Source organism: Peromyscus leucopus, chromosome 3 (genome assembly GCF_004664715.2).
Source record: "Peromyscus leucopus breed LL Stock chromosome 3, UCI_PerLeu_2.1, whole genome shotgun sequence".
In the NCBI taxonomy this organism is placed as follows: domain Eukaryota; kingdom Metazoa; phylum Chordata; class Mammalia; order Rodentia; family Cricetidae; genus Peromyscus; species Peromyscus leucopus.
The window spans coordinates 55950167-55968568 of record NC_051065.1 but is presented as its reverse complement, the minus strand read 5'-3'; the positions used below and the strand labels follow the sequence as shown (position 1 = coordinate 55968568).

Genomic DNA, 18402 nt, shown 5'->3' with positions numbered 1-18402 from the left:
TGGAGAGACTAGCGTGTGGCTTGCCAGGAAGAATTAGAGCGGAATAGCAAAACTTGTTGCATTTTGTAAAGAGACTCTGATGATGAGGGCTGGAGGGCTGTTAAGACGGATTCAGGGGCTGGCTGAGGCTCCTGACAAAGCACTGTCAACATCGTGGCAGTGAACTAACTATCCTGAACATGCAGAGGCACCACCCCATGCGGCTGCCTTAAATGAGAACAAAACCTTCGGTAGAAGGGCTACTCTCTGATGATTAGTGTCTGGAGAGGGGAGGCATCACGCATCGCCATGGGAGAGGTCACTGCCCACTTCTGAGCCCCCTTACCCAAACAGTCACATAAAGACTCCAAATCTCAAACTGCATTTTTATTATTTTTTAATAAACTTTATTCTATATTACAAATAGTTTTTTTTTGTTCTGAACTGCAAAATAGGAATGCCTTATATTTACATACACAGGTATACAATTAATTATAACAAAGGTACAGAAGCTTGCCTTTACCAAGTTACAACTGGGCTCCAATTTAAATAGCATAGGTTTTCTTTTAAAAACTTTTTTAAATCTTTTTTTTTTTAATCTTACTAGGATACTCTTCTTTAAAAATCAAAACCAGAAGACCCTCTTTTTTTTTTTCCTTCAGAGACCCCATTCACCTGTCCTTGAGGCTCAGGGTAACACTGTTGTCTAAAGGTATACTTTGCTTTCTGCTCTCGAAGGGTCAGTATTCAAGGTGGTGAGGGTTTTGGAATAGAAGTGGAGCACGCTGGGAAGGGCTATGTGGTGAGGAGAACAGAAATGATCTGCCCTGCCTCTCTCAGTGGCCTCTCGCTTCTCAGACTCCCAAGGCCCCTGCAGCTGCTTAACCCATTCATGCGTCCATTTCTATTTCTCTCCCTTCTTTGCCCTCCTAGCATTTGGGGCCTAATTCTGGGTGCTCTGACCAAGCCAGAAACCCTGCTCTCTCCCATACCTCAGTGCTTGGAGCCATTGTCTTTCGTGGTACCTGGAGTTGCTGGTTGCTATGGTAACATCACAGGACCCTGCTGGAAGAGACAGAGGCTGTTCCCTACATGCTAAGTAGGGGGCGGGGGAGGTAGCATCCAATCCTTCCTTCCCATTTCAGGCCTGGGGACCTGGTTCCTTTGCAGAGCAGCCAACCCAGGAAGAAACTAAGATCACACGGCCCAAGCACACCAGGCCCAGGCAGGAAGGGATGTGGAGGGGTGTGGGGAGGGTCATCCATTCTCAAGCCATGTCATTGGTTTCCAAATGGAAACAAGAGTCTTTGAGGTAAACTAGCTTTTATTTGTGAAGAACAGAACGGAAGGTTTCATAAGCCTACAAGCTGACAAGAACGGCAGGGGAAGGTCAGGAGGATAGATGAGGACACATAGCCCATCTTTGCCTCTTGCTCGAATGGAATTGATCTCTGCACAGGAACATTCCTCAGTTCTGCTTGTGGAAGTGTTCTCTGCTTCAGAGTGTCTTTGGGGGTGCTGTTTAACTGTACCCTCTGTCTGTTTAACTGGTGCTGTTTGGAACTCTACTCTCATAAGGGAACCCTTCCAACGTGTGCTTGAGTCTTTAAGTTTAAAGATACAAACAAAAGAAATGGGCAGAAGAGGCAGAAACTGGCAGAACAACTGTCCACTTGCTTTTGTGTTATTGGGGAGGGGGAGCTTGGGTTGCCCCAAATTGAGCTTCAGTGTAGTTTGAAGGAAGCTGAGAAACAATATGAAGGATTCATTAATTCCAGAGACAGCCTAGAGAGCCAGGACTAGATAGGAACCCAAGGAAGAGGGAGGAGGGGAAGAGAGGAGAGATGTGAGACTCCCCAAGCAAAGACCCCACCAGTTAGAGCCCTCGCCATCTTCTCCAGGAGGTAGAACACAATGTTCTCTTCACTCCTCAGGAACTGTTTGCTCTGCTCAGCTTCCTGACAGCCATCAGTCTACTCAAGGGATTCCAACGGGACGCTAAGGAAGATGTCTGTCTTTCCAACCAAAAGACTCAAATACTTTTTAAAACTTGGATGCTCCCTAAATATTAATAAAAAGCAATATTATTGAAGAGCCATGATTTGTAGTAAAAAAGCAAAAGTCTCTCCTAATATTAAAAACATTTCCTACAGTGATTGCTTTCTAAATGGGAGGCATGGGGTGGCCTCTCAGAGCACCAGGAGAAACTTACAAGCCTCTTTCAGGAGTTGCACCTTTACTATTACCTGGAATGGTACCCCAACTATCCACTTATAATAATGAAGCTTGCAGTGATTCCATGCAGAATGCCCTGGGGTGAATCCACGAGAGATGGGAGGAGTGGCCTCTGTCTGTCAAAAGGGCAGGGGAAGCATGGGGGTATTAGCAGCCATGAGCATGCTTCCCCTAGCATGTTCACAGTTCACATGGGGGAATTTCTGGACCATTTTCCTATCTAATGGAGAGGCTGTCTCACTCCTACCTTTAAGCTAGCCTCATCTGCTTAGAAGTCACTGGAAGAATTTAAGAATTCTGCTTAACTCTTCCTCTCAGTTATTTTACATCCACAGCCAGGCTCCCTTGTTACTTTCAAATTCTTAACATAAGCGACCAAAAAAATAAGGAACTACAAAACCCCAATCAAATATCCCACAGCTTTTTTTCCAAAGGGAAGGGCTGTATAGTCAGGCCCCACTTGTCCTGAAAGGATGGGTGGAGACCCTTGATGTGGATGAGGAACATGGAGGAAAGGCCAGAGAAGAGCCAGGACAGCCAGCTACCTGGACAGGGTCACCTTGGTTTACTCACAGAAATGCCCCTGAACCCCAAGCTTACTGGAACTGTCACTGGGTGCTGCCCTTGGAAGGGACATAAGCTGAGTACCTCTGAGTTTCCCACCTGCTGAGTACCTCCTCATATCAGTCATCTCCTGGCTTCTGGGGCTCTCTGTGAGAAGGGGGAAAATTTATTCCTGATGACAGGAGCATTGGCCTTTCTCAAGATGAAGTATTTACTTGCTGTCTGATGGAGCCAAAGGCAGAGAGTCCTAGGATACAAGACAGAAAGGAGCCTCTGCTATTTGTGTCAAAATGAGAGGTGCTTAGGCCAGGATGGACCACAGTAGCATCACTCAGGGTCCTAGAAAGTGTGGCAGAGCCTTACCTCTTAGAGATCATTTGGGATGCCATTGCTTGTGACTCCTCTAACAGAGGACCCACAGGGCATTGGCTGGAGGAGAGGAGACCCTCTCACTCAGGGCAAACAGCCAAGGCTAGGATGGGACAGCACTCACTTCTAATGGACTGAAGAACTGAGTAACTCCTGTATCCAAATCAGTACTTGGCCTCAGGGAGGCTTTTTGTACAGGAGGGTCAAGGAGGAATAGGGAGAAAGCTAGCTGCCAAAGTGGGGCACAGTCAGGAGACAGACATGCACATGGGGTGGGAGTGGGGGTGTAGGGTGGTACATGAGCACCATGGACCTCTGGGATGGGATGTTAGGGTGGTGGACGTGCTGGGTATTATATCAACATTAACCCAGTGGAAGCAGGACCAGAGTCTACAAGCACAGAAAGACTTGGTCTGTTAGCAACTCATGCTTCCTTGGAATTGTCCTGGATACTCTGCCTTGAGCTGTGGGATTCATTAAAAGTATTTCTCTTCCCAAATGTGGCTCCACTCAGGCACCACTCTGAGCTCACTCCAGGCCTGTGGACTCCCAACATGAAGGCTCCAGGGGCTGGCTCTGGCCATGCATGCTGCACAGGGTTGCAAAGTACCTTAGTCTGGGGGGGGGGGTTCTCTGTTTGTCCTCTGTCCCAAAGTTTAAAACTGTATTGAAAGAAGAAGGCAAGAAAGTATTTTCCTGAGGAAGTAACTGACACAAACGCTAACGACTTCATGGCACTAAGAAACATTACTGTGTCTCCTTACAGGGAAGGATGAAGACATGACCAGACCACGCCCACACCTAGAGAGACAAACATGCCACAGAGCAGTAACCAGCCTGCAGATACCTTCCTAGGTTCCTTCTGCCCAGTCTTCTACTTTAGGACCCCATCAAACTCCCTGCTCCCTGCTGGTCTTTTCCTTTCAAGATTCAAATCCTCACTTGGTCAGTCATTTGGGATGTGTGATCAGCAGTACCATTTTGACCAGTGGTGTCAGGAGCAGGAGGATGCAGAGGTGAGGTGAAGCGGGGAGGTGAGAGAGGATACCCACTCCCCCACCCAAACCCTCTGAACAAACTCCAAGAGATAAATAAAGGTTCTGCCGTCCGCAGATCCGCAACAGCCCACAGGTGAACTCGAGGCACCGCTCTGTCTTATGTCCTAGTTTCTCTGACTTCGTTCTCTGAGAGCTCACAGACCATCAGGGTCTCTCTGACTGCTAAGAGGAGCTAGAGAATCTCAAGGGGGAGTTGCGAAGGAATATCTGGGAGGAAGTGACAGATTTCAAACAACGTTGCCTAACCTTGCTTTTAAATGTATCACACTTGCAAAAACAAAACAAAACAAAAAAATAAAATAAAATGGGAAACAAAAACAAACAAGCAAGCAAACAGCAAAAGGAAAGTTGATTTTTCCCCCCACAGGCAAGATGGGCCTTGATTTCTGAGTCCTCAAGCAGGCCACAAGGACTGCCTATGAAGTACCAGAAAAAACCCACATCATCAATTAAAGTGAAAGAATCTGCCCAAAGCCCCCTCAAGAGAAACGAGGAGACCCAGGAAACCCAGGCAAGACTGTGCCCGCCTCTTTCTTTCTGATATGTGTATTTCTCTGAGGTGTTTGAAGTTTTGCTTGTTAACAAAAGCAAGGAAAAAAATCTGTACCGACAAAATAATAATAATAACAACAGTAAAATCATCCGGCGGGTGGGGTGGGGGGCGAACATGTCAGCAAAGCCATGGTAACAGTCTCTTGTTGCTGCTGTTCATTTTTTCTCTAACTGTGCAAAACTTAAAAATCAAAGCACACTCACCTATGCACTACACACACACACACACACACACACACACACACACACACACACACACACACACACCTTCCATCCTGCAAATCTGTGTTAAATATGTTCATGGCTCTCTCCTCCCCAACCCTTCATATGTGCAAAAATACCTCCTCAGCTGAGGTGTTCCCTCAGCCTGACCTCCACATGCACCCTGAAGCCTGCCAGGTCCCATGGCTTCGTGGAAGAAAAGCAATAGTCACTGATAGAAATTCCATATGTCTCCACCTGGCACTTGCTTTGCCAAAACCTCTGGTGGTTTTTTGGTTTGTTTTTGTTTTCTTTTCATTACCCTCCCCACTTCCAATGCCTCTTTCCCCAGACTTTTCATCCTTTTTCCTACATTGGTGTGTCTTTGCCATTTTGTCCACAGCAATGCCACAGGGTGCTGCTCTGGGCTGCCAGAGTTCAGCATTCGCAGGTGACATCCTGATTTCCTATGGACAAAAGAATGCTCTCACCACATAAACGATGAACACTCAGTGAAGTATACTGACCCTGAAGGATGGACAGATGAGCCAGGGGACAGAGAAGGAGACCATCTCAATATCCTCCTACATAGGATAAGAAATCTTTCCATGCTTTCTACAGATTCCTAGGTGCCTTCCTCAACCCTGCTCTCTCATATGGGTCTCAATGTCCTGGAAGGTGCAGGATGACACATGGACTTGGCTTGAAATGGTACAGTTCCTTCTCCATGTGAGGCTCATTCTGAGTGATGGGAAGAAATGACATGTAATGCATGGAGAATGAAGGAAGGTAAGGATGTGGAATGCTATCAACACCGCCTTCTCCAACGCCTCTCTTGTCTGCATGAGTGGTGGACAACAAACCTCAGCTGTCTAAAGAGATTCTTGCTTATGGTAGAGACTGGACCATTCACTATCTAAGATCCCTTCAAGACTGTAGGTTCCCAAGACCCACTAGTAAACACCTCTTGTCATAACCACATGTTACATTTCTGAGCACACATTTGCCTGATTTGGCTAACAAAACGGCATATCAATAGATGGGAAAACACAATGGAAAGATCAATGCCAAGGCCATGGTTAGTGGTATGCACTTTTCTCTGTATCCAACCAGGTCCCTCACTTGGCTCTCCAGTCCCTTCCAGGCACAAGAGCTGGTGGCTGAGGCTGGCTGGCATCTTGTTTTGTCCTGGTGAGGCTGTGCTTAAGTATGTTTCCTCTGATGATGACTTCAGAAGGGATGAGGAAGAAGATCCACTGAAGAGACAGCTGATATGTTGATGAAACAATTCCCACAGAGCTCTGGACAGTCCAGTGACAAAGTCATCTGCATAGCAATGGCACCAGATTCTGCAGGAGGGACAGGGGTTGGGCTGTCTGCCCTGGCCTTCTAGGGTATTCTCAAAGACAGTGGAGATGGAGCCTTGGAGACGGCTGGAGGTAGAATCTCCTGGATGCACTCTGCATTTCACTGTGAGTTTTGATGATGGTGATAAAGGAGCATGGAGATGCCCTCTCTAGACAATACATGAGGCTCTGGCAATGGACCTTTGACTACAATCAGGATGCATTTGAACTTGGGGGTGAACAGAGAACAATCAATGTTGCTTCTGGCATAGATGATACTCTTTCCTTCTCTCTCTCTCTCTTTCCATGCTACATTTCTTTTTTCAGGAACCAGATTAGATGATGTAGGAACATCTCCATGGTGGAATGTAACTGTTAGCTTTTCCCCTGTCTGACTTTTCACAGGAAGGGGAGAAAGGTCTGAATGGATGCTTGGAAGGCCTCCAAGGATATTGGGAGGGGACAGAAGGCTGCTGGACATCAAACAGGTAGGCAGCGGCCCCTGAGAGAGCATCTTTAAACTTCCACTGGTCCCTACTCCAACATCTCTAGGAGGCAAGGCCTTTTTCTCACAGTCACAAAGCACCCAGGTCACTGCCTGGCCCCTTGTTGTTGAGTGTGTGGAAAGGGAGATCCGAGTGATGTCTCCTACTTCAGATAATACTGAGCTCACAGTTGCTTCCCGAAGCCAGGTTTTGGACCACAGTGGGGATTCTCAACGCAGAAGGTAAAGTAGCAGCATAGGAATGTTCTCCATCCTCAGCTTCTCCTTTTTATTTGAGCCCTGCTGCTGATGCATGGGGCCAGAAGTGGCTGGGAGGGAGAGCCTCACTCTGACATCTTCTGGTCAGGTCTCTCACCATGGGGCCTGGCCATCCCTGGACTGACTGAGGGTCAGTGACCTGGTCCAATCACACTGGTGGAGCAACTGAAAGAGATGGAACTCTGGAAAGAGGGAGAGACAGAAGAGGGAGAGAAATAAAAGGAGAGACGGCGCTGCTCGGGGTTGCTGCTGATGCCTGTCGGAACTTGCACTTGGTAAAGATGATAATCTAGACTGAGGCACGGCTTGGTGTGTCCCTCCCTCCAGGATGGCCCTGGAAGGACAGTTCTCAGCTGTCTAAGCTCATGAGGGTTATGACTTGTTCTAGTTTGTAAGCCAGTTTCTGCTTTCCACACTGGTCATCATGGTCCAGGGGTCCAAGGATCTGTGAATGAATACAAAATGGAGGATTACTAGTCTGGGTATGGGTACCTGGGTTTTTAGGGTACACAAAGACAGCATGACTATTGTCAGGACATTAGTGTACCTGCGGCTACTGGCACTGCTGTGAAAGCAAGCAGCCTGAGTGACATGGGTAAGGAGAGGTGGGAGGCATATGGGTGCACAGGGCACCAACAAATACACTGTCACACATCTGGAAAATGAATGCATTCCATTGTCTGTGAGAGACAACTGGTAGGAGCAGAGGCTTTGCTGAAGATGCCTATCCAGAGAAGTCACTGTCATCTACAATCTCAATGGCATCTGGGGAGCTCCATAGCGAGTACAAAAGTGGGGTGCTGGGGGGGCAGAATGTGCTTTTCTGATATTAACAAGTCCTACCTTTCCCTTCAATATAAGGAAGGGCTTCCCCAGCAGCTCCTTGGGGGCCCAAATATCCACATTTAGAAAGTCAGTTAACTTGTTTGTTAAAAGCCAGATATCCCTAAAGGAATAAGGTTGTAGGCTGACTATGCTTTCCATCCCTATTCTATAATTGGCCCGTAGTGGCTAAGGTCTCCAAAACCCATTTCTAAGGTCAGGCGATTGACAGAGGACAATGATGGGTGACTGGGACGTTTTCCACAAAGAGACTCAAGACATGCCAGATTGAGTCATGGCTCTGCCAGTCGCCAGCCTGGTGATCTGGGGTGAAATATGATCTTTCTGAAGGATCATGCTTCCTTCTCTGGAATCTACCTCTGCTTTGCTTGGGTCTAGTGGAGAAGGCCAAGTCACACACATGAGCACCCTAGGCACCAGACAAGCTGCGTGGGATGTTCTCTGGTCCGAAGGGATGAGGGTTGGAGAGCAGAGAAAGGTGGCCGAGCTTAGGGAGACCTGGAGGTTCCTTGGGTTTCAGATTTTATGACTAATTAAAACATACTTAATTGGCAACATCATGCTACTAAGCTGGTCAGGAACTGTCCTTTACTGCTGTGATACTAAAACTAGATAGGTGTTCTGGTTGGCGAAGGGATGGTCCTTTCCAAAATGAAGCCAGAGACTTACATTGCTGTATCAGAGAACATCCTTATTATCGTCACCACCACAAACAGGAACACTTTTCCCTGGACCATAACTGGTCTGCAAACTGGTGGTAGCGGTCCCTCCCCTAAGGGACTCGCCACCGCCTTCTGTTAACATGAGGGTGATATAATATGTTGTTCATGGCCTGCAGAACACTGGGCTCTGGACCTGCTGGAGTCCTTTAACAGGGTTCTCGAACTTCTCTGGGTGATAATGCACTGCCTTCTGCTCCAAGAAGGCTGCTATGCTGTGCTTGGATGCAGGGACTCTGGATCCCAAACCACTTAAGTCTGTGTCTGCATAGCCAAGCAACTCTCATAGCACCTTTATGTTAACCAGAATGAAGGCAGAACCTACAGTGGCAGTTACCCAGGTGGTGCTTTACAACAGAGAACACAACAGTGAAAACTATGCTCTCTGTCCCTATTCTATTCTGTTCCCTCCCCTTCTAGTCCATCCCTTTATGTTCTGTCCATCTATTCCACTCTCCTCCATTTGACACCATCCCATTCCGTTTCTATTCTGCTCTGGTCTGTTCTACTCCACGGGATGCCACAATCCACTGTGTCATCCATAAGAGTGAGGAAGTCCATGCTCAAAGAGAATTGGATCAGAGAGTAAAATGAAAAGAATTTAAAGGCAATAATGGAGAAAGAATAAGCTAGGTGTAGTGGGGCACACTGTTTTCCTAGAAAGGAAGGCTAAGACAGGAGGCAAGTTCAAGGCCAGGCTGGGGTCTGGGGGTACAAAGTGAACTCAAGATTGGTCTGACCAATTTATGGAGACTATCTCAAAATAAAAAGTGGTGGAACTCTCGCCTAGCATGTGGGAGGCCTTGGATTCGGTCCCAGGGCAAGGGAATAAAAGAAACAAATTTCTATATCTGAGAAGAATAAGAGTTGATGCAGTTATAAGGATTGGATCATCCTCAGTGCCCATTTCAGTCCCATAGTGCTGTCCTAGGTCTGGCTGGTAGAATTTCCCTAACAGAGGCATGGGGGAGGCATCCGTGGGGCTATTTCTGTACACGATGCATTCAGACATGTCCCCCATCTCGGCCTCTACAGGCCCTGGCCGGGCAGGGCAAAGCTTACCTCCTCACTGTATTTGCCGACGTAGGAGAAGATCTCTGAGAGTGCGCTCATCGTGTTGAACTCATTCATGTGCATCCGCGACTGCTCGGCCAGGTACGCGTTCATGTCCTGGTCACTGATCGCTGGCATCTTCCCAATGTCTGAGTAATATCTGTGAGGGGTGGGAGACAGAGAGGAGCTGGAACCTATACAGAGAGTATACAGGAGACATGCAAGCCCCAAGCAGTGAGAGCCTATGCTGTGACCACCTGGGGATCATAGTAGTGTCCCATCTGGGCTTCCATGCCACAGCCGGGGAGAGCTCTCTGCAGCTCTGCCATAGGAGGCCCAGAGGGAAGGATATGGGAGGGGGGAGAGAGAAGAACCAAGAGTCAGAAGGCTTCTGCCCACAGCATCTACTTTGTTCCCAGCTGCTGGCATAGGTCTCCGGCTTGCCTTGAGCCTCTCCAGCAGGGCTGGAGGGTTCCTCTTGAACAGTTGCTCTTCCCTGATGGCTCTCGCGCTCTCTGGAGGTTAGGGGAGAGAGGGGCGGAGGCTGCTGGGGGAGAGAGGCTGGCAGAAGGCAATCAGTCACTGTCACTTACAGCTGTGCACTGCTGTCAACTGGTTAATTAGATGCCAGCATTTACATTTTTAATTTCTGCAATTTGACATTTTATGCACCAGACCTCCAAGTGCCCCGCCAGAGGAGAGCTGCACAGTTTCCTAATGAGGGAAGTGAGAGGTCTCTGTGCTCCTAACACGGCCACGTTTTTACCCTCTACAATGTGCTTTGGGGTTGTAGGTAGCAGGGAGAGAAAAGAGGCAACTGGAAAGACGGGGAGTCCCTGGCAAGTCAAGAGGCATTGCGGGTGCTGCCCCATGCTACACCAAACCCCTGGGCTGCAGGGCTGAAGCCAGCAGCATGAGGAATGGGGGAGGGGAGAAGAGATTCCAGGGAAGGGACAAGGTAAGGCAGGTGAGGTGTCAGCAGGGTATTTAAGGAGGGACAGTCCTTCAAGGTTTTGTGAGTACTGGTGACAGGGAAGCGCCCTTAGAGTTCCAAGGGCCCAGGCTTCCTTCACAGGGTGACCCCCATGTCTTACTGGCCCTGCTCTGTGTCTTTCTCAGCTCATATCCCTTCCTGTTCCGACAGGGTGCTCCTGCCCCATCCCCAAGCCATTTCCCCGACTCCTGCCTGTCCCCAGCAGTGCCCAGTACTTGGGTGACAGGCTGTCAGAAATGGTTCTTGCCTCCTCCAGCCATCAGCCCCAGGTCTACACTGAATGACAGCTCAATTTGTGACCAGCATCTTCCCAGGCAGGCAAGGGCTGAGATGGCTGTTGGCCTTGGGGCCACAGTCTGCCGGGATTGCCACTGTGTCTTCAGGGAAGAAGAGGTAAGGAGAAGACATTTGGTCCCTGCCTAGGGAAGGGGATGGTCAGAAGGAAAAGCCTGTGGCCTCAGAAACCCATTCCCTGCAGCAGGCCCAGTGCCCACTGCCTGTTGAGTGGATCCTGCTGTGGCTGGAAGGAGCTGTTGGTCCTTGACCTGCTGCCTGGCAAGAATAAGACCAAGGTTGACCGATGAGGCCTTTCAGGAAGCAGCTCGAGGACATTTGGAAGATGTGCTGCCCTGAGTTCACCTGGACTCCTTCCTGCCCTTCACAGCGCTCTTTCCCATTCCCTTCTTGTCCTCAGATGCCCACAGTACTCGTATCCTTGACCTGCTTCATTTGGTTCCTTTACCCCAGAAGACCACCATCTTCTTTACTAGTCGGTCCCCACCCTAAACTCCTGTCTCAGTGCTCCAAAACACAGGGTTCGGGTGAGTTAGTGACATTCCAGGCAGTAAAGGTTCAGGAGGTGTCTCCATTCATGGCCGTGAATAAACTATATCTGAATCTAATAAATGCCAACATTCCATTTTACAGCAGAAGAACAGAGGTTTCACTGATGGGTCCCGACCTTGTCATTGCCAAGGAGATTTGTACCACTGTGCCTTCATGAATCCTGAAACTACCAAGCCAGAAAGGTTATCTTTGCAGTGCTATTCCTGAGAAGCATGGGCAGTATTTTCTCTCACTTTCAGAACTATGGCCAGCAGCTCACAGAAAGCTTTTGGCTGCGTCCAAAGCTTTTGTCCAGATAGTTCTACTCTGTCATCCGTAGATAACCAGAGCCTCTGAGCGGGATGGAAAATTCAGGTTCCCACAGTGAAGACACAACTGTCAGCAGAAGTGAAGGCCCCTGCTGCTCCTGTTCCCCTGGTGTGAAACTGTCATGCTTCTTACAAACAGTCCAGGCTCTGACTGCTGCCTTCATGGTCCCTGACTGCATAGTAGCCTAGGCTAGAGATCATTGTCTACACAGTGAAAGGACCTTTTGCATGCCAGAAACAGAAGATGCTCAACATCTGTCCTTGCAATAGTTTTCCTCCTGAGGGGTGCGTGAGTCATACACTTCTCCAAAGAGAATATTTAGGAAGATTTCATATGTGTGGCAGGAGAAGAGATGAGAGAGAAAGGTTGGGGAGGGTTGGAAAAAATAAGAGTGGAGAGGGCAAAAGGCAGGGACTGGAACCTTCTCATCGGAAGGTAGTGGGTGACATGCAGGCTAGGATGTGCCTTGTAGTCCTCCCTCTGATGTGACATCAACCCCACCCCCATGCCCTAACACACACACACACCCCTCATGTGGCCTCATCTCTCACACTCTTTTCTTGAGGAGCATGGACTGGACCAGGGCATGTCTGTGGTCCTCTGCTAGCCCCCGGGTGGATCAACCACACGGCCTTATCTTTGGAAAGTTCTGGATGGGGGGAGGCAAGGCGAGTGGCTACAGGCTACTCAGTCACTGGCCTTCTACCTTGTTCTCAGCCCCAGGCTGCCTGCTGTTAAGTGGTCCCACCCTCTCTGCAGGGCTTAGCTAATACTTCCACCGACTCCAGGGCTCTGCCCAGCCCACAGCTAGCCAGTCCGCCCTGCCCCCAGCCTGACCATGACCCCGCATCGAGTTTTCTCGGCCATGTATACAATTGCTTCCTTCCCACTCCCGCCAAGCTGGCCTTCATGCTGGGACCTCAGCCGAGATGCCTCATCGATTGTTAAGAACGCAATAAAGCCCTGACAATGAACTTCAAACAAGTGTTCTCATCAGCTGACTGCACAGGAGGAACAGAAAGGTCAGCCTTGACCCCCTTCTTGAACTTACAGGATTTCTGCCTACAATGAGCCGCCTCTTCAGAGAGGCTCTGAACATCCCCTCAGCCCCCTCTCTCATGCCAGTGCTGGCTAGCCCTGGCAACCTGGAAGGCTGGCTGCCATTTGCTCTGACAAGGCGGGGCTGGTTCCCATCCCTGGCCTCAGTTCACTCTCCTTGCTGGGCTTTGCCCAACTTAGGTGGGATGCCAATCCCTGGGGGCCCCACATCACAGCTCAGGGAGCTGCTGTTCAGGGAAAGGTTCCAGAAAGCTGGATTCTTTCATGTTCCTGAATCTCAGTGGGGTGGGTTGAAAGAAGCTAGAAGGAGGCTTCAGCTGAGAGTTATGGTCAGAGGGTGGGAATGAAGACATGAAAGCAAGCCATTCTGAGCCTCTGGCTGTGGTGCCCCCAAAGGTGGCTTTTCAGAGGCCGTTGTGAATGGATGACTGATGTCTCCAGACCTAGCAGAATGAGGGCCTCTTTGACTTCCTCAACCCCGGCTTTGTGGATCCTGTTAGACACTCAGATGTGGAAGCTGCAAGGGGAAGTGGTCAGTCAGGTCCAATGTGTCCCATGTGCACAACACACATGTAGAGGCAGAAGTGAGCTGGAGGGCTAGAGAAATGATGGGTGGATGGATGGGAAGATGTGTGCTATGAATGCACACATATGTACTATGTGTATGGTATACATGTAAATGGACATGAATGGCATGAAGAAATGTGTATGTATACACTTATGGTTTCATGTATATATAGTATATACTTGTATTCATGGTACCTGTGCATTCATACAATATTGTGAATGCATGTGTATATGGTCTATGCATATGCAGGGTAAATATGCTAAGCATGTGTGTGTGTGTGTATGTGTTTGTGTGTTGGGGGGAGAAGATCAGGGATCACATCTCCATCTGGGCCAAAAAGACACTGCAGTCACTAAGATCCATGCTGTTCCATATAGGGATATGGGTCACCTAGTAAGCTCTGCCATGGTTCCCAGTGCTTGCTTCAATGTGGAGGCCATGAGTTGTGGGTGTTTCAATTGCAGGATCAGCTGTGACAGTGACTAGTCTAAAAGCTTTGTCCTGCTTGCAGGGGAGGACCCTCTAGTCCAGGGTTGTGACCTGCTCCAGCCAGGTACCCTCAGATTTCCATGGGCCATACTCACCTCTCTACCCAGTTCTTGTAGCTGGGAATATCCTTGGCATAGAGCAGTTTGTTAGAGGGGGAGTCCTTGCCCAGCCGGTGCTCCGATGTGGAGCAGGAGTCCATGAAGGTCTGGGCCACCACCGAGAGGCAGGCATCCGTGATGCTGTTCTTATGGATGTCAAACACAAACTGAGGGTTCTTGATCATGTTCACCCAAAACCTCAGGGGCAGGCTGTGTGGAGGGAAGCAGCAGCTGGTCAGGGGTGATGGGGTAGTGGGGTGTAGCCTGGTGGAAAGTTCTGAGAAGGAACAATGGCTAGATTTCACGGAGCTTAGGAACCATCTGTGGCTGCCATGGAAGGTAAAAGGGACGAAAAGGGAGGTGGGTCTATTCAGCATACAGGAAATCAGCAAGGTTGGGGTCTCATATAGAGATGTACCACTGGAGGAAATTAAGAGGAAGTGATATTGTGACCTGGGACTCTGCACCTTCCTTTTGACAGAGGAGTCAGCCATGTGTGTGCTTCAAAGCAGAATTTGGGTCTTTATTCCTATCTAGCTAATGCTGGGACCATCCTTTGGTGAACTTTAAGGAATCTAGGTTTTGCATCTGACTGCTTACTGGATGAGTTGGCAGAAGTCACACCTTTGCTTCCTGTCTACTGTCATAGGCTACTTCCTGCCTGGTAAAAGAACTGGCGCTAAGGGTAGATGTGACCAAATGATCTTTTTCTACCAGGCTGCCACATAGCACCAGCCCCTTATCTAACCCATAGTGTCCCGTCCCATCCTTCGCCTCCTGTCTTCCAGTCAGTACCTAGTGCCTTGGTCTCCTTAGTGCTAACTTATAAGTGCACACCACCATAACCACCACCTTCTATGGGTGCTAGGGACTGAACTCAGGTCCTTATGCACACATGGCAAGCACTTCATCAACCAAGCCATCTCCCCAGTTCCCCATCTCCCCCTTTTTTTGAGACAGGGTCTCATGTAACCCAGGCTGTCCTTAAATTTACTATGTAGCCAAGGAACCTTCTGCCTCTACCTCCCAAGTCCAGAGGTTACACGTGGTGTGCACCACAACACACAGTTTTATGTGGTGTCAGGGAACAAACCTAGGGCTCAAACATCCCCGGGCCCATGCTTGATTTATTTTAAAACCATGCATAGGTGTATTTCCTTGGATGGGTTGCAGGTAGGGAATCCACATACAGAGACAAAGAGGAGAACATTATGCAGTGTGGTCTGGTTCTGTAGTCACTGCTTTTGCTAGACAGAAGGCTTGCAGGAGGAGGAGCTTCCCAAAGCCTCTTTGGCTGTGCTCTCCCTGCCCATTCCAGCCCTGCAGCTCCCACCAGCCAGCCGAGCTGCCGGTAAGAAGGGAGACAGTGCAGGCATGGCTTTCTTCCTTCTCTCTGCTCCCACCGCTTTACCTCCCGCCTCTTCCCCTGATGTTTTATTGTTGTTTTGGTGGCTGTGCTCACGGCTGGTGATAGTTACCATGCCCGCGTGTGTTTGGCTTGCCTCTTAGAACTTAACATCTTTGAATTACATTATTTCAAGGCACTGGATACAATATTTTTGCTCTTGTTCTATCTGTCAGCAGCCAGTCTGTATAATGCAAACAACAAACACTGTAAAGACAGGAAGACCTGACATTCACAGATGCCAATCAATCAACAAGCATTTACTAAGTCTACAATGAGTGCCACATAGGGCTGGGGCAGGCACACTGAGGTTAGCTGATGTTTGGTGTCTGTCATTTGCTTCATCACTGGAAACCCAGGGTAGAAAGAAAGTCAATGGAATGACAGCACATGAGACTCATAGTAGCTTCTCAACCTCCCTAAAAGGTGGTTATGATCTTGGGGCTTGAAACTTTGAATAAGAGACTCAGTTTCTCTCCCAGTCAATTCTCCTGTTCCAATCTCGCTGGGTTTCCCTAAGTCCCACTCAGATCATAGGGGCTGGAAACCCACATGGCTGCAGTACCTGTTTTTCCCTGTCCCTCAAGCCAGTAGGGAGGCAGGTGTACTACACAGGAAGCAGAGGCACCACTGAGGCTCCTGCCTAATGAAATATTAGCATATTATTAACATCATCTCTGGCTGATTGCAGCCACTCTGGCTAAATGAGAAGGAGTGTTATTTAACAGAGAACCTGTAGGGAACTGGGGAAGAAGGGGTGGGGAGGCAGGCAAGTCACACCTTGAGTCAGGAATAAAGAGACAATGCCCTCAGCAGGGACAATGAACAGGCAGTGCTGATCATTCCTGACTGCATCTTGTCCAAGGTACCAGGGCGTCAGACCAGGGGCAGGAGATGCCCTTCTAAGGGAGAACTTGAAGCTGGTGTAGTTCTTTCTACAGTAAGTGGAGTGTGCTTCAATTCCTAAGCTTTCCATTGCCCTGTCCATGTCTCTCTAAAGCACCTGAGACCTTGGGATGCCTCAGAAAGGAGGCTGGCACCTAGAGGCGGCTGGCAAAATCGCGTCTCTCTGGCCATCAACAATGGGCTTGGTGGAGCCCCTGCTCCATGTGGAAGGGGCCTGCATTAGGTAAAGATTCGTTGTCAGATGTAGGTACTGCCTTTCAGACGCCCCTCAAGAGACACACTGACAGGACTTGAGAGATGGAAGCCACCTCACCAGAGTGCCTGCACAGAATGGAACCCAGATTCTAGGGGCCCTGCTTTAGAAGGATGGTAAGAACTCTGCTGCATGGCCTGAGCCTCTTTGGGGGCTGGTCTTCCTCTGTAGGTGGAAGAGGGAAAGGCCACAGCATGCTCAGGAGACTAGCACAGATACCCCAGGCTGACTTCTGGCTCCTCAGTTTTCAGGTCTGGACCCCCCTGATGGGCATCAGGGTGCCTGCTTTGTGCCAATCCTAGCAGTTATAGCACTTGGTACCACACCTATGTTGCTTTAAGAAGAAAAAGCTGGGGAAGAATGGCCTGGGAAGGAGACCATCTAAAGGTGACAGGAATCCAGTTCTAGAGGATGAGACTAAACATCCGCTAGCTCTGCCACAGGTAAAATTCTCAAGCAGGCCATGACTGCCCACATCTCATCAATATTTACCGAGCCCCATTTCCTCAAGGTTCTGCATCCTGTCTTGAATACTGATGCTTGGCCTTGTGACTCCAACCTCAAGTGAAACACTCCCTATATACAGATGGTGGGGAGGATACTGTGCATTCAAAGGAGAAGGGGGACCGCAGTGGAGAGGCCTGCAGTGTTATCAGTAGTTAGAAAATCCTGTGGCCTCCAGGGAACACAAAATGATCCTTCGCGGCTTTTGGAAAGGAATTTGGGGAAGGAAAAAAAAGCTTATGGGGTGGAATTGGAATCCAGGCGCCATCTGCACATGCATCAAAACCCTACTGACAAGACTTTATGAAAGGCTGTTACTCAGCGGCCCTGTCCAATAATTAATGCATTTTCTATGCTAGTGTTTGTCCACGTATATAGACAATTGTCTCTCTTATTCCATATCTGCATCTGCCAACTTACCGAGGACAGGGACCCTGTCTGACTGCTCTAAGATCCCCAGTGTTGGACATATTGTCCCACACCCAGAAAGCAGCAAGATGTGACAGTGGTCTGGCTGTGATAGAATAGATTATCTTTTACCCATTAGATTAGTATAGTTTGTTGACTAAAAAATCTGGCTGGAAAGAAAGGCACGAAGACAGACTAGAGGAGGGGGAAGTGAGAAGATGGGGAAGAACAGAGACTGACTAGGGTTGAGCGGAGACCCTGCTAGGAGGTGGACAGTGGCCAGGTCTCCCTGGCACAGGCCTGGGTGGGCAGGTCACTGGCCTCTCCAGATGTGCCAGATGTGCCCTTCCGCCCTTTACTCACCAGTTGCTTTTCCAGGTATGGCGGACATGCGGGTCATGGATGCCATGCTTATCAGCCTGCTCATCGAGGAAGTCAAACATGTACTTGATGGCTAAGGGCAGGGCAGAGCCACGGTGGGCTGTGCTGAAGATGGTCTCGAAGAGGTCATCCACAAACTTCTGCAGTGTGCCCTGGGGAAGGGGACAGACACACTTAGATCCAGCCCAGCCGAGGCAGCTCTGAGGAGGCGTTTGAAAAGCTACCTTGGGGACTGGGCAAAGTCAATGCTCTGCTTCCCTGCTAAACACGACACTGGGGACACCGTGCACCAGACCTTCTCCCCCTTTACAGGTCCCTGGCAGTTGTACCTTTCCTCTGTGCACAGAACACAGAAGACAGATGATGGAGAAAAACCACCTTCCTCTGCCAGCTACAGGGTTTGGCTACACACCTCTGCCAGTACCATTGTATCACTTTTGAAAATACTAATGAGCATGCTTGGTCAGGGCTGACAAGTACAATCTGCCGGTTCTGTTTGG

The 18402-nt window shown here is 49.2% G+C and overlaps 1 protein-coding gene across 1 annotated transcript in view; it reads right to left on the bottom strand.

Moving 5' to 3' along the window:
* Positions 1 to 359: 359 nt before the first annotated feature.
* Positions 360 to 18402, bottom strand: part of Plxna4 (plexin A4) — a 466318-nt gene continuing 448275 nt past the window's right edge. The window contains exons 29-32 of the mRNA XM_028866158.2: positions 17885 to 18054; positions 14043 to 14255; positions 9692 to 9842; positions 360 to 7512 (exon numbers count right to left, since the gene is read on the bottom strand). Coding sequence (XP_028721991.1) covers positions 7417 to 7512; positions 9692 to 9842; positions 14043 to 14255; positions 17885 to 18054 — 630 coding nt within the window. The 3' untranslated portion in view covers positions 360 to 7416. The remainder of the gene's footprint in view (positions 7513 to 9691; positions 9843 to 14042; positions 14256 to 17884; positions 18055 to 18402) is intronic.